The sequence below is a fragment of the Bombina bombina genome, chromosome 1 (assembly GCF_027579735.1).
Source record: "Bombina bombina isolate aBomBom1 chromosome 1, aBomBom1.pri, whole genome shotgun sequence".
Lineage (NCBI taxonomy): Eukaryota > Metazoa > Chordata > Amphibia > Anura > Bombinatoridae > Bombina > Bombina bombina.
Window position 1 is genome coordinate 230,421,661 of NC_069499.1, and position 17,071 is coordinate 230,438,731.

The window sequence follows — 17,071 nt, forward strand, 5'->3', positions numbered from 1 at the left end:
TAATTCCTAAATGTGATTGCTCTTACAGTGAAAAGCATTTACATTGCTGGAGATTAACTCTCCTTTCCTCTAGCTTGAAAGTGAGACTTCTTGTCACAAAACATTGCCCTGGAATAAACAGACCTTCCGCAAACCCTGTATATGGGTCTTGAATATATTTGTATAACTAATCATATCAAGCACCTTTTTTTCTAGTGTAAACAGACCCAATTTGGCTAACCTCTCCTTATGGCCTAGATTTATCAGTCAGACAGGGGTGTACATCTTTGCCCCTGTTTGTCCAGCATTTTGTCTAGCAGGCAGCAATACGCTACCAGCATTTAACATTGCACACTACGTGAAGTGCCATGAGAAAAGAATAAGCTGTTTATTGGTATTTTCATATTTTAAACAAAGGTTCTTTAAAAAATAAATACATTCATAAATAAATACAAATGCATTAGTGTTAGATCTCCTGAAAAAGTAAATTTCATTAGATATTTAATCACTTATGGAATTAGTACATGGTTTTTGTATAAAAAGAAAACCAAATTCCAGACAGCAGTGGAATAGTTATTTACCACCCCTTATTTTTTTGAGTACACAAGGCATGTTTAAACAGGTTTAATAGATAGCCAGCAAACAGACTCATGGAACTCAACAGAAAGCTTGAGTGACGGTCAGAGACAGACACTTTTTGGCCATGCTCCACCGAAGTTCAGTCTGTGCCTTATTGCTGATAATATTCCAACTGGGATCTTTCCGGCCAATCTCTGAGGAGGATCAGACTAGTAATGAAAATGCAGAGATCAACTCTGTTCCCATCTTGCAACCTCGGGGAATGAAGCCTGAGTCAAAGGTCCAGATAGACTCTGAACTTTTTAAGCTGGCAGCGGTAAGATTAAGGTTATATTTTTATTGTTGTAGTAACGTATAAAGGTTTAGATTTTTACTGTTTGGATAATAGTACACAAGACATGCTGTTTATTAGAGCATGTGTGTATAGGAATGTGTCTTCTAGTCTGGGTGTGCATGGATTCCAGTAGGCTTGCCCTGTATTTTGGACTCTTCTGTGGGTATTATTGCACACACTGATACCGGTAGAAATGTGTTGAGTACTATGTCCCTTTAACAAAGAGCAACAGTTAAAGGGATTTAAGAGTCAAAATTAAACTTCCATGATTCAGAGAGAAAATATTTTATGATACTTTTAAATTGATCTCTATTATCAAATTTACTTTGTTCTCTTGGTATCCTTTGTTAAAAATATGTACATATCCTAGACTACCAGGAGGTAGCTGGTTGGTGAATGGTGGCTATACACATTTGTCTCTTGTCAGTGGCTCACCAGATGTTTTCAGCTAGCTCCCAGTAGTGCACTGCTGCTCTGGAACTGCCTTTAATTATGTATTTAATCCATTTGCTAGGGTTAAACACACATTTATATACAAACAATACTTACTTTTTGTGAGTTTATATGCCTTTATGCATCTTTTTTTACATTTCTACATGGAAAAGGCTAATTAAAAGTTGTTCAAATTTAAGGTGAATCTAACAAAAAAAAAAAACACTGTAATTAGGGTGACCATATTTCCACTTTAAAAAGGGACGCATATGAAAAATACATATGTTAGGGCTGTTTAAAGAAATGTTTGGAATAATGTTCCATTATAAGAACCCTGACATATGTATTTTTCATGTGTCCCTTTTTAAAGCGGCAATATGGTCACCCTAACTGTAATGCATTCTGTAATGATCCCTTTAGAATGCAGCCAAGAAAGGTTGTGAATGTTTTGAATATCATGTCCCTTTAATGTGTGTATATGTGACCCTGTGTACTTTTATGCATACCTCATTCAATCGTTTTGTATTATAAAGTGTTTTTTCAACAACAACAAAATCCCAAAGCCAAGGACTTGCTGACTGCCACCTAAACTTATAGGGAATCCTGTTTTTCAATACAGCCCAGTTTTATAGGGAGGGGACATGGGCACTTAAAAAGAACATTGAAGTTATGTGTCATCTTGATTCTACCTCTTTATTGCACTTATGGGGAGCAACATGTGCTTATTTTACTTGAAACATATCCTGTTCGTGCAGCCTCCAGTCCAGAATGTTACTTTCAAATTGCATTTAGTTTTATGAGCATTTACATAAAGTAAATATGAATTACAAGGTATGTCTTAAAAATGCCTGCAGTCCTCTGATAGCATAATTAAAGGGACATTCAACTTTAACTATGTCTTCTTATACCTATAGTATGTGTTAAAGGGCCCATATAGTGACCCTGCCCCTCTATGTTTTTAATTTCCGCAAAGTACCATTTGGGACTCCCAGAGCACTACTGGTCCCAAAGTGAAAACTGCTGCTGACTGACCTAAAAAGCAATGCTAATAGCACAATCAAGCAATGTAAGTTGCAGTTTCCACTCTGGACCAGCAGCGCTCTGCAGATCCTGATAAGTACTTATACCTTGTGTTTATTTCTTTGCAAGGATTAAAGACACGGAGCATGTCATTATAAGCCTAATGATCATGCACCTCTAACAAATTAGAGAATATAATTTTTCAACTATAATGGCACATTTACACCTGTAAAGGAGTTTATGTGTAGTTAGTCAGCAGCAATACACTGGCAATCCTGAGAGGTGGCTTGTGATTAGCAGCTAATAAAATATGTGCAAATGGGTGTTAAATTTGCTATGATGTCTCTTTTTACTCTCCAGCTTCCCCAGGTTCTGTGTCATTGTCTACAGCTGATCATTAGAACTAGGTATACGTAAATGTTCGTATTCAGTGATCATTTTCTACACAAATGCTGAATACGGCTGCAGGCACAAAGATCTGGATTTACCCAGAGTTGTGTGTGTTGGTTTATTACACAAATACATCCAGCATCACAAATTGCTGAATGCATCTTGCTGAGAATAGGAACGTTTGCACCTAATCATAGCTCACTCATCTTTCAATTCTTTAATAAATCAGCTACATAGAATAATGGTGAGGCTAGAAAGATCACACATCTAATTGTGCTCAGTAAATCAGTGCTGGGCGTCATGTACATCTGTGATTTATCTATAACCAGCTAATCGGAAAAGACAACACATAACAATACTAGAGGAATTTTCAAGGAGTGAATCTTCAGACTGCACTGAAGTAAAATGCTGTGCAAGAAAATTACATTTATAAATGTTAAAGGGACACTGAACCCATATTTTTTCCTTTCGTGATTCAGATAGACAGAGCATGACATTTTAAGCAACTTTCTAATTTACTCCTATTATCAAATTTTCTTCATTCTCTTGGTATCTTTATTTGAAATGCAACAATGTAAGTTTAGATGCCGGCCCATTTTTGGTGAACAACCTGGGTTGTTCTTGCTGATTGGTGGATAAATTCATCCACCAATAAAAAAGTGCTGTCCAGAGTTCTGAACCCCCCAAAAAAGCTTAGATTACTTCTTTTTCAAATAAAGATAGCAAGAGAACAAAGAAAAAATGATAATAGGAGTAAAATAGAAAGTTGCTTAAAATTGCATGCTCTATCGGAATCAAGAAAGAAAACAAATTGGGTTCAGTGTCCCTTTAATAAAACATTTATATTTTCTGTAGTCTTTTGTGATGCTGTGTTTAATTGCTGCTATATACTGTGTTCATATAAATTACTTAATTAATCAAATTGCTTTTGTGTGTGTGTGCTCTTAGGCAGGGAAACCCTTCGATTTTGCGGGGCCCTTTGCAAGACAATTTTTTGGGGCCCTACAGTCCAGCACTCTTTTTCCCCTGCCCATGTATGCCCTGTATGGCCCACCCCGCCCTGTCCCAATATTTAGCGTTACCGATATAAAGAATTACGTTTATATTACCTCTCTTAAAACCATAAACACTTCTTCATAAACTAAATGCAAGACATACAGTGCACCTTCTCAGACCCTCACTCCTGAAAGTGATTAGGCTGTCGTTATGTCTGACTGAATGAGTTGTGCATATGAGGCAGTCTGCTATTTGTCTGTCAGTTTGCTGTGTGTGGTATCAGTGTATATTTAATCAAAATCATACATTTTAAGTCATTGAATACAGTGAACACAAATCTATTTTGCTTATGAAACCTATAGTCACACACACACACTGTATTTCATATCTTGTCTCCTTTGATATCTTGAGGCTACAGAGGGTCTAATTTACCTTCAAAGCACAAATAGTATGTGATAATTACAGTCCACCTGGTCCTTTATAATTACATCATGCATCTCTGATGTTTTCCTCCTCTGGGGAGGAAAAATTTACCTAGCAGTTATAAAGCAGAGCTTGTTACTGTGTAATTGGCTTAGACAGAGTAGTAAAGGCAGCACTCCTGGATTTAAATGATAAATGTGACTTGCACCACTGTAACCACTATTTTAGAAGAGGTTTTGTGCAATATCCTCTAGTGTTTTTATATACATTAAATACCTGAATAGTTGCAGACTGTACTTGTCCTTATAAAGCTGCAAGCTTGATACCCCTAGTAAGTCCAGTTGTACAAGTGGTGGATATTTTTTATACATAACAGCTTCTTATTTGGAAGACCTTGACCTAAAACATGTTAAAATATTTTGAATAAGAAAAAGATTTATAGCTTTTGATATTGAAGCATACAGAGAATAAGTAGCAATGTGCCCCCACAAGCATAAAAAACAAGTTTTTTTTCTTTTGCAAATTAACATCCTTATAAAAAAATATTATATGTATGAGGGAAAAAAAACAAATGTTGTGACATGTTATTTCCTCTAGAACTACCTCATAGATTTTGGGTACCTCCCTGATGAGAATGTTACAGAATACGCAGTACCAGATAGCCCCTATATCTCTGAGGATGACCTGCCAGAAGAGTTTATCAGTGGCCTGGAATGGTTCCAAAGACAGAATGGATTAAAAGTCACAGGTAACACATTTTACATAAAGTGTATCTCCAAACTGCAACGTTTAGCCCCATAATTAGCAAACTCCCAGACTGAGTCTGGGTGGACTAGTGGCAAGGTTCAGCTGCAGAGTCTTTTGTTTCAGTGTTTCTGATTGGTCAGTCCCAGATTTCTCTTAAAGGGACATGAAACCTCAAATCGTTTTATCATGATTTATATAGAGCGTACATTTCCAGTTTAATTCTATTATCAATTTTGCTTCATTAGCTTGGTATCCTTTAATGAAGGTGGAGCAATGCACTACTGGGAGCTGTAAACACATCGGCAAGCCAATGACAAAAGGCATAAATCCCAGCTCCTGATCCTACCTAGGTATGCCTTTCAACAAAGGATACCAAGAGTACAAAGCAAATGAGATAATAGAACTACATTGGAAAGTTGTATGTTCTTTCTGGATCACCAGAAAATCCCTATTTTTAGCCTTGGGCCTCTATGGCCTCTATTTATCAAGCTGTCAACCGCAAATACGCTGGAATTCTGCAGCATATTTGTGGCGAGCCTGAATCTTTTGGAAGTTATCAAGATCCTACCAGGTACGCTCGCCCCAGCGTACCTGGTTTTCAATCCGCCGCCCTGGAGGCGGCGGATGCCATAGGAATCAATGGGAGTCTGACAGCAGCGAAGGCTTATGTTCGCTGCTGCCTGATATCCCATTGATTCCTATGGGAAATGTCTACACCTAACACCCTAACATGTACCCCGAGTCTAAACACCCCTAATCTGCCCCCCCTACACCGCCACCTACATTATACTTATTAACCCCTAAACCGCCGCTCCCGGAGCCCACCGCCACTCTAATAAACTTATTAACCCCTAACCCGCCGCTCCCAGACCCCGCCGCCACCTACATTATATTTATTAACCCCTAATCTGCCCCCCCTACACCGCCGCCACCTACATTATATTTATTAACCCCTAATCTGCCCCCCCTACACCGCCAACACCTACATTATATTTATTAACCCCTAATCTGCCCCCCCTACACCGCCGCCACTATATTAATTTTATTAACCACTAAACCTAAGTCTAACCCTAACCTAACACCCCCTAACTTAAATATTATTTAAATTAATCTAAATAAATTTACTATTATTAACTAAATTATTCCTATTTAAAACTAAATACTTACCTATAAAATAAACCCTAAGATAGCTACAATATAATTAATAATTACATTGTAGCTATTTTAGGATTTATTTTTATTTTACAGGCAACTTTGTATTTATTTTAACTAGGTACAATAGTTATTAAATAGTTATTAACTATTTAATAAATAACTAGCTAAAATAAAGACAAAATTACCTGTAAAATAAAACCTAACCTAAGTTACAATTACACCTAACACTACACTATAATTAAAATAATTACATAAATTAACTACAATTAAATAAAACTAATTACAATTAAATAAAATTAACTAAAGTACAAAACCCCCCCACTAAATTACAGAAAATAAAAAAAATTACAAGAATTTTAAACTAATTACACCTACTCTAAGCCCCCTAATAAAATGAAAAAGCCCCCCAAAATAATAAAATTCCCTACCCTATACTAAATTACAAATAGCCCTTAAAAGGGCCTTTTGCAGGGCATTGCCCCAAAGTAATCAGCTCTTTTACCTGTAAAAAAAGAAATACAACCCCCCCAACATTAAAACCCACCACCCACACACCATCCCTACTCTAAAACCCACCCAAACCCCCCTTAAAAAAAACTAACACTAACCCCCTGAAGATCACCCTACCTTTAGCCGTCTTCACCCAGCCGGGCACAAGTGGATCTCCAGAGGGGCAGTAGTCTTCATCCGATCCGGGCAGAAGAGGACATCCAGACCAGCAGAAGTCTTCATCCAGGCGGCATCTTCTATCTTCATCCATCCGGAGCGGGTCCATCTTCAATCCATCCGACGCGGAGCATCCTCTTCCATCGACGTCCTAACAAAGAATGAAGGTTCCTTTAAATGATGTCATCCAAGATGGCGTCCCTTGAATTCCGATTGGCTGATAGGATTCTATCATCCAATAGAAATTAAGGTAAGAAAAATACTATTGGCTGATCCAATCAGCCAATAGGATTGAGTTTGCATTCTATTGGCTGTTCCAATCAGCCAATAGAATGCAAGCTCAATCCTATTGACTGATTGGATCAGCCAATAGGATTTTTCCTACCTTAATTCCGATTGGCTGATAGAATCCTAACAGCCAATCGGAATTCAAGGGACGCCATCTTGGATGACATAATATAAAGGAACCTTCATTCTTCGTTAGGATGTCGATGGAAGAGGATGCTCCGCGTTGGATGGATTGAAGATGGACTCGCTCCGCTCTGGATGGATGAAGATAGAAGATGCCGCCTGGATGAAGACTTCTGCCGGTCTGGAAGTCCTCTTCTGCCCGGATCGGATGAAGACTTCTGCCCCTCTGGAGGTCCACTTGTGCCCGGCTGGGTGAAGACGGCTCAAGGTAGGGTGATCTTCAGGGGGTTAGTGTTAGGTTTTTTTTAAGGGGGGTTTGGGTGAGTTTTAGAGTAGGGTTCAGTGTGTGGGTGGTGGGTTTTAATGTTGGGGGGGTTGTATTTCTTTTTTTACAAGTAAAAGAGCTGATTACTTTGGGGCAATGCCCCGCAAAAGGCCCTTTTAAGGGCTATTTGTAATTTAGTATAAGGTAGGGAATTTTATTATTTTGGGGGGCTTTTTTATTTTATTAGGGGGCTTAGAGAAGGTGTAATTAGTTTAAAATTCTTGTAATTTTTTTTATTTTCTGTAATTTTGTGTTTTTTTGTACTTTAGTTAATTGTATTTAATTGTAATTAGTTTTATTTAATTGTAGTTAATTTATGTAATTATTTTAATGATAGTGTAGTGTTAGGTGTAATTGTAACTTAGGTTAGGTTTCATTTTACAGGTAATTTTGTCTTTATTTTAGTTAGTTAGTTATTAAATAGTTAATAACTATTTAATAACTATTGTACCTAGTTAAAATAAATGCAAAGTTGCCTGTAAAATAAAAATAAATGCTAAAATAGCTACAATGTAATTATTAATTATATTGTAGCTATCTTAGGGTTTATTTTATAGGTAAGTATTTAGTTTTAAATAGGAATAATTTAGTTAATAATAGTAATATTTATTTAGATGTATTTAAATTATATTTAAGTTAGGGGGTGTTAGGGTTAGACATAGGTTTAGGGGTTAATAACTTTATTATAGTGGCGGCGGTGTAGGGGGGGCAGGATAGGGGTTAATATATATATATATATATATATATATATATATATATAATGTAGGTGGCGGCGGGCTCCGGGAGCAGTGGTTTAGGGGTTAAACATTTTATTTAGTTGCGGCGGGCTCCGGGTGCGGTGGTTTAGGGGTTAAACAATTTATTTAGTTGCGGCGGGGTCCGGGAGAGGTGGTTTAGGGGTTAATATATTTATTATAGTTGCGGCGGGCTCCGGGAGCGGCGGATTAGGGGTTAATAAGTTTATTTAGTTGCGGGGGGCTCCGCGGCAGTTTAGGGCGTAAAACTGTATAGTATAGTGTGGGTGCTTAGTGACAGGGTAGCAAGAAAGCTGCGAATAAGCCGAAGAGCAGCGAGATCGATAACTGTTAGTTAACAACAGTCTGCTGCTCATCGCACCGTACTTGGTGCGCAGCTTTTTTATAGCTTTCTTGATAAATTTGGCGAACGTATTCAGGTCCGCAGCGGCGGTTAGGTGATCTTAGGCGAGCGTATTGGGGCCGTCGAATGCAGGTAAGTAGACAGCTTGATAAATAGAGGCCTTGATCTGAACATATTAGAAGTAATATACAACAAGATAGCTGCAAATTTTAACAAAGAAAGTGTGTACTTTATTCCTGATTGTAGTCAGACTTGAAAGTGTTGCAAAAGGTAACAGCACACACAATCTCATACAACGCACACCACAAACACTTTCATACAACACACACACACACACCATATACTCTCATACAACACACACACACACACACCATATACTCTCATACAACACACACACACCATATACTCTCATACAACATACACACACACCATATACTCTCATACAACATACACACCCACCATATACTCTCATACAACACACACACACACCATATACTCTCATACAACACACACACACCATATACTCTCATACAACATACACACACACCATATACTCTCATACAACATACACACACACCATATACTCTCATACAACACACACACACACACCATATACTCTCATACAACACACACACCATATACTCTCATACAACACACACACACACCATATACTCTCATACAACATACACACACACCATATACTCTCATACAACACACACACACACCATATACTCTCATACAACACACATACACACACACACACACCATATACTCTCATACAACACACACTCTTATACAAAACACACACACACACTACACATACACTCTTATATAACAAACACACCAGACTCTCTCTCATACAACACATACATACACCCTAATACAACACTCACACACCACATACACTCTCCAACAACAAATACACACAAGTCGCGACCCAGTAATGGGTCCCGACATATGGTTTGAAGAACCCTTTGTGTATAGGTATGTTCATATGAAGCTGAACTTTGAAAGACATATGTCAAAAATATAAAAAAAAAATTGCCTGAAAAAATTAAAAAAAAAAAAGTTTAAGTTTAAAATGAAAGTAACACTGCAATGTTGGATGTGTATTTCATCCTAATTCTAACTACCAGAACAACTGACTGCCTCTGCAAGTGTGGCAAGAAATGATCATGCTTTAAAAAAATAAAAATAAAATGTTTTAGATGAAACAAATAGAAATGTTACATTACTGTTCATTTAAGCTGGCATTAAGTGTTAAGCTTGATGCAGTGATTGTTTAAAGTATGGTTCACTGTACATAGGCCTTTCTTATTTTTAACGTTGTAAATTTAACTAGAAATTTGTGTTGCTTTTGATGAGGTAGGGTTTGGTGACAAATGTTGAAAATAAGTGATTTTATTGCCAATCTCGTCTTAAAAGCACGTTGAAAAGTCTTATTATGCTTGTCCTGACCTGAAAACATGCTTAGTACACCTAAATATTATATGGTGCTATTCTCGGTCATTCTTTCCCAAAAATCAATTAAAATGTAAAAGGATAACTTATTTAGTTCCAAATAATAAAAAAATAATAATCCTATATTGTTCTTAGTTGACCGTTTCTAATCCTTTTAAACAGAGGAATCCCCAGAATGTAATTATTATGGGACACTTGTTGGAGGCCCACCAACATTTTGGGGGCAGGGCTTATTGGGTTTATGTGTGCTGTGGTTTGTGGGTGAGACTTGGTGGGGCTGGGGAAACCATTGACAGAGTGGTGATGGGAAAAGCAATGGGGGAATCACAGTTGGGGGGCAGCCATTATGCTGGAGGACCAGTGCTCCCATGCCCCTGGCAACATCACTGCATTTAAATAATTATATTTTATGACAAAAATGGAGTTACAATGGTATTAATTACACAAATATAAAAATAGATAACTTCAGTCCAATTATTAGTATTGTTCATTCTAATAATAATTAGAGGGTCATTTTCATTAGGTCAAACCGCAAATCTGCAAATCATGAAAGAAATCAATCTTCAACCAAAGATGGCACAAACTTCTTACATGGTCAGTTCTTGTCAAACAGTCATACAGTGATAAAAACAGAGGGGAAAAAATACATCATCAAGCGGAGACCCATTTAAGCCTTGTTAAACTTATTCATAACCATAATAGGCATTGAAACAACCTCCTTTAAATACCTCTAAACCACTACCAACACAACACCAATAGCAGATGGGTCTAATTTAAAATCATGCACAATTAATGCACAGAGCAAATCAGAAGAAAACTGAACATTAGTATGATAATATGGCTGACTAGTAAAATAAATGTAGTGAGAACGATATATGAAAATGAATTTAGCACAAATATAATAGACATTATATCTATGCAGATGACAGTAAAAAAAAGAGGTCACAGAGCACTTACTCTGGTGAGCTAAAGAAATTGTGTGGTAAAATATCTTCCTTTTTTAGAAAGAGATGTTCATGTTATATATATCGTCCGTTTTTACAGTTACGCTGCATTACTTTCAAGAGATTTAGTATTTAAGTATAATGTCCATTTAAGGGAACTAAATGGGTCACCCTTTTTTCCTTCCAAAAAATAAAAATACATAAAAATAATAATAAAAAAACCCACCCACACTGTTTGCAGGCTCTGGCTCTCTAGGCACTTATCATAGCCAATCAAAAAGGCCTAGAGACCACCATGATCACGTTTTAATAAAAAATAGTTGGCTAGATTACGAGTCTTGCGTTAGGCTTAAAAAGCAGCGTTGGCCGGTCCCAACGCTGCTTTTTAACGCCCGCTGATATTACGAGTCTTGAAGGTACAGGCTCACCGCTCACTTTTTTTGCCAGACTCGGAAATACCGCAAATCCACTTACGTCAATTGCGTATCCTCTTTTTTCAATGGGACTTGCATAGCGTATTACGAATCTGCCAAAAAGTGAGCGGTAGACCCTCTCCTGTCAAGCCCGGTACCGCATTTTAAAGTCAGTAGTTAAGAGTTTTACACTACAACGCCGTAGCATAAAACTCTTAACTAAAGTGCTAAAAAGTAAACTAACACCCATAAACTACCTATTAACCCCTAAACTGAGCCCCCCCCCACATCGCAAACACTTAAAAAAAATAATTAACCCCTAATCTGCCAAACCGGACATTGCCATCACTTTAATAAATATATTAACCCCTTAACCGCCGCACTCCCGCCTCACAAACACTAGTTACATTTTATTAACCTCTAATCTGCCGTCCCTAACATCGCCGACACCTACCTACGTTTATTTTTATTTTACAGGCAAGTTTGTATTTATTTTAACTAGGTAGAATAGTTACTAAATAGTTATTAACTATTTAATAACTACCTAGCTAAAATAAAGAGAAAAGTACCTGTAAAATAAAACCTAACCTAACCTACATTTACACCTAACTCTAACACTATAATTAAATTAATTCCCTAAATTAAATAAAATTATCTAAAGTACGAAAAAAACAAACACTAAATTACAGAAAATAATAAAAAAAATTACAAGACTTTTAAACGAATTACACCTAATCTAATCCCCCTAAAAAAATAAAAAGCCCCCCCCAAAATATAAAAAAGCCCTACCCTACACTAAATTACAAATAGCCCTTAAAAGGGCCTTTTGCGGGGCATTGCCCCAAAGTAATCAGCTCTTTTACCTGTAAAACAAATTACAAATCCCCCCCAACATTAAAACCCACCACCCACACAACCAACCCTACTCTAAAACCCACCCAATCCCCCCTTAAAAAAACCTAACACTAACCCCCTGAAGATCGACCTACCAGGAGACGTCTTCATCCAACCGGGCAGAAGTGGTCCTCCAGACGGGCAGAAGTCTTCATCCAGACGGCATCTTCTATCTTCATCCATCCGGCGCGGAGCGGGTCCATCTTCAAGACATCCGACGTGGAGCATCCTCTTCTTCCGACGGCTACAACTGAATGAAGGTTCCTTTAAATGACGTCATCCAAGATGGCGTCCCTTCAATTCCGATTTGCTGATAGAATTCTATCAGCCAATCGGAATTAAGGTAGAAAAAATCCTATTGGCTGATGCAATCAGCCAATAGGATTGAGCTCGCATTCTATTGGCTGATTAGAACAGCCAATAGAATGCCAGCTCAATCCTATTGGCTGATTGCATCAGCCAATAGAATTGAACTTCAATCCTATTGGCTGATCCAATCAGCCAATAGGATTTTGTCTACCTTAATTCCGATTGGCTGATAGAATTCTATCAGCCAATAGGAATTGAATGGACGCCATCTTGGATGACATCACTTAAAGGTACCTTCATTCAGTCATAGCCGTAGGAAGAGGATGCTCCGTATCGGATGTCTTGAAGATTGACCCGCTCTGCGCCGGATGGATGAAGATAGAAGATGCCGTCTGGATGAAGACTTCTGCCCATCTAGAGGACCACTTCTGCCCGGCTTGGATGAAGACTTCTGCCCGTCTGGAGGACCACTTCTGCCCGGTTGGATGAGGATGTCTCCCGGTAAGGTGATCTTCAGGGGGTTAGTGTTAGGTTTTTTTAAGGGGGGATTGGGTGGGTTTTAGAGTAGGGTTGGTTGTGTGGGTGGTGGGTTTTAATGTAGGGAGGGGGATTTGTAATTTATTTTACAGGTAAAAGAGCTGATTACTTTGGGGCAATGCCCCGCAAAAGGCCCTTTTAAGGGCTATTTGTAATTTAGTGTAGGGTAGGGCTTTTTTATTTTGGGGGGCTTTTTTATTTTGTTAGGGGGATTAGATTAGGTGTAATTAGTTTAAAATCTTGTAATTTTTGTATTATTTTCTGTAATTTAGTGGGGGGGGTTTTGTACTTTAGATAATTTTATTTAATTTAGGGAATTAATTTAATTGAACAATAACATATCAAACCCTAGAAAGTTTTGGAAACTCATAAACAACTTACAAAATCCACCAATCCACTCCCAACCCCCCACTGTCAATGTGGACAACCAAACCCTGCAACTCCCCTTAGAAGTAGCAAATGCCTTTAATAGTTATTTTGTCGGATGCTCCACAACCCTGATTGACCAACTAATAAATGACACGCATCCTGAAACTACAAATGTGGATCAGGCCCCACTAAATCAGCAAAGACCCAATATAGAGCAGTTCAATTTTAGACCTGTACCCATCAATGTCGTTAAGAAACACCTTAATAATCTAAAAATGAAAAACCAGTCTGGACCTGATCATATCCCAGCAATGCTGTTGAAGCTCAGTGCGCCGGCAATTGCTAAACCCATCACAACCCTAATTAACGAATCCTTGGTGTCTGGATACATACCCAAACTTTGGAAAACTGCAAGAGTAGTGCCTATCCATAAAAGTGGGGAGTTAACCTTGGTTTCTAATTATCGTCCTATATCTTTGCTCCCAGTATTGTCAAAAATCTTAGAAAAATGCATCCATATGCAACTATGTGAGTATTACCAACAATCTAACTACCTGACCCCTGATCAATCAGGTTTTCGCCCGAATCACTCCACTACAACTGTCCTCCTAAAAGTTTGCAATGACATACAAACTGGCATGGAACAAGGAGACCTAACTGGAGCTATTTTCCTTGATTTTGCAAAGACCTTTGACACAGTAGACCACGACATACTACTGCTCAAACTAAAAAAACTCAGGTATTGGTGATCGTCCGCTAACCTGGTTTTGATCATATGTATCAGATCGATCACAATTTGTCTCCGTTTCTGACAGCGACTCCCTCCCTCTCCCAGTCACGTGTGGTGTTCTCCAAGGTTCCATTCTCGACCCCCTACTATTCACATTATTTATAAATGATCTGCCTAATGTCTGCAAATCCTCAACTGTACACATGTATGCAGACGACACGGTAATCTATGCAAACAATTCCGATCTGCCGCAGCTTGAAGCAGTGCTCCAAGACCAATTCACAGAGGTAGAAAAGTGGATCTCAAAAAACAAACTCTTCCTAAACACTGACAAAACTGTCACAATAATCTTTGGAACGGGACCTAAATTACACAAATTACAAAGTTCCCATCTATGCATCAAAACAAAATCCAATTGCACACTGACCGCAGTCCACTCTTTCAAATACTTGGGTATGTTGTTAGACCCCAATCTATCTTTTGGCCTCCACATAGAAAAACTTGCATCTAAACTTTATCCAAAACTAGGTGCCCTGTACAGAAACAAATCCTGCCTCAGCCCTACAGTAAAGGAAAAGATTGTACAGCAAATGCTGATGCCTATCATGGATTATGCATCTGCTCCGCAAACTCACCTTAATAAACTTAATATATTGTATAACTCGTTCTGCCGCTTTGTGCTACAATGTAACTACAGGACCCACCATTGTGACATGCTAAAAGAACTAAACTGGCTGTCACTGGAATCCAGACGCTCCCTCCATCTTTCCTACCTTGTGTTTAAGAGCCTTTCTGGGAAGCTCCCACCCTACCTGAGCAGAATGCTCTCCCTGGCTATTCCCACCTCCTATAACCTCCGATCCCATACCAGCACATTATTTAGCTTGCCTCAATACAAAAAGAAATCAGTTCGATCCTCCTTTTCCTACAGAGCACCACAATTATGGAATGACCTCCCGCACACTTTCAAACCTTCACCAAGCCTAAAATCCTTTAAGAGATCCCTCTCTACATATCTCAAAACAGAATGTACCTGTCATGGTTGATTAAATATTTCCTACCTGTTCTATGTTACATTTTTTGCATATATTGTGTATTATTATTGTTTTTGTATTTTATTAACATAGAAACATAGAAACATAGATATTGACGGCAGATAAGAGCCATAGGCCCAGCAAGTCTGCCCGACCTTACCTAACAGTATAAACTTATCTAGTTCGTAGGATAGCCCTATGCTTGTCCCATGCATTTTTAAAGTCCCCCACAGTGTTTGTTGCTACTACCTCTTGAGGAAGTTTATTCCATAAATCAATCACTCTTTCTGTAAAGAAGTGCTTCCTCAAATTACTTCTGAATCTACTACCCTTTAGCTTGAGCTCATGACCCCTTGTTCTTGAATTTTCCATTTTATGAGGCTGTGGGTATTTTACATAAAATGGAAAATTCAAGAACAAGGGGTCATGAGCTCAAGCTAAAGGGTAGTAGATTCAGAAGTAATTTGAGGAAGCACTTCTTTACAGAAAGAGTGATTGATTTATGGAATAAACTTCCTCAAGAGGTAGTAGCAACAAACACTGTGGGGGACTTTAAAAATGCATGGGACAAGCATAGGGCTATCCTACGAACTAGATAAGTTTATACTGTTAGGTAAGGTCGGGCAGACTTGCTGGGCCTATGGCTCTTATCTGCCGTCAATATCTATGTTTCTATGTTTCTATGTTAATAAAATACAAAAACAATAATAATACACAATATATGCAAAAAATGTAACATAGAACAGGTAGGAAATATTTAATCAACCATGACAGGTACATTCTGTTTTGAGATATGTAGCCTATTGTATCAATGCAATGTCTTGTGGACCCAGGACATACTTGAAAACGAGAGAAATCTCAATGTATCCTTCCTGGTAAAATATTTTATAAATAAATAAATAAAATAAATTATAGTGGTAGTGTTAGGTGTAATTGTAACTTAGGTTAGGTTTTATTTTACAGGTACTTTTGTCTTTATTTTAGCTAGTTAGTTATTAAATAGTTAATAACTATTTAATAACTATTCTACCTAGTTAAAATAAGTACAAACTTGCCTGTAAAATAAAAATAAACCCTACGCTAGCTACAATGTAACTATTAGTTATATTGTAGCTATCTTAGGGTTTATTTTATAGGTAAGTATTTAGTTTTAAATAGGAATAATTTAGTTAATGATAGTTATTTTTATTTAGATTTATTTAAATTATATTTAAGTTAGGGGGTGTTAGGGTTAGACTTAGGTTTAGGGGTTAATAACTTTAATATAGTGGCGGCGACGTTGGGGGCGGCAGATTAGGGGTTAAGAAGTGTAGGTAGGTTGCGGCGACATTGGGGGCGGCAGATTAGGGGTTAATAATATAATGTAGGTGTCGGCGATGTTGGGGGCGTCAGATTAGGGGTTAATAAGTGTAATATTAGGGGTGTTTAGAATCAAGGTTCATGTTAGGGTGTTAGGTGTAGACATAAATGTATTTTCCCCATAGGAATCAATGGGGCTGCGTTAGGAGCTAAATGCTGCTTTTTTGCAGGTGTTAGTTTTTTTTCAGCCGGCTCTCCCCCATTGATTCCTATGGGGAAATCGTGCACAAGCACGTTTAGCCAGTTCACCGCTAACGTAAGCAGCGCTGGTATTGAGATGAGATGTGGAGCAAAATTTTGCTCTACGATCACTTTTTTGCGGTTAACGCCGGGTTTGTAAAAACCCGTAATACCAGCGGTGAGCATAAACTGCTCGTTAGCACCGCACAGCTTCTAACGCCAAACTCGTAATCTAGCCGAGTGTTAAGTTAAAATTCTCATTCTATTACGAAGCTCATGGTCTCGG

The 17,071-nt window shown here is 38.0% G+C and overlaps 1 protein-coding gene across 1 annotated transcript in view; it reads left to right on the forward strand.

Moving 5' to 3' along the window:
• The first annotated feature begins 628 nt into the window (after nt 1–628).
• LOC128645104 (matrix metalloproteinase-19) overlaps nt 629–17,071 on the forward strand; it is a 55,096-nt gene continuing 38,653 nt past the window's right edge. The window contains exons 1-2 of the mRNA XM_053697867.1: nt 629–874; nt 4,751–4,901. Of these exons, the coding sequence (XP_053553842.1) occupies nt 683–874; nt 4,751–4,901 (343 nt within the window). The 5' untranslated portion in view covers nt 629–682. The remainder of the gene's footprint in view (nt 875–4,750; nt 4,902–17,071) is intronic.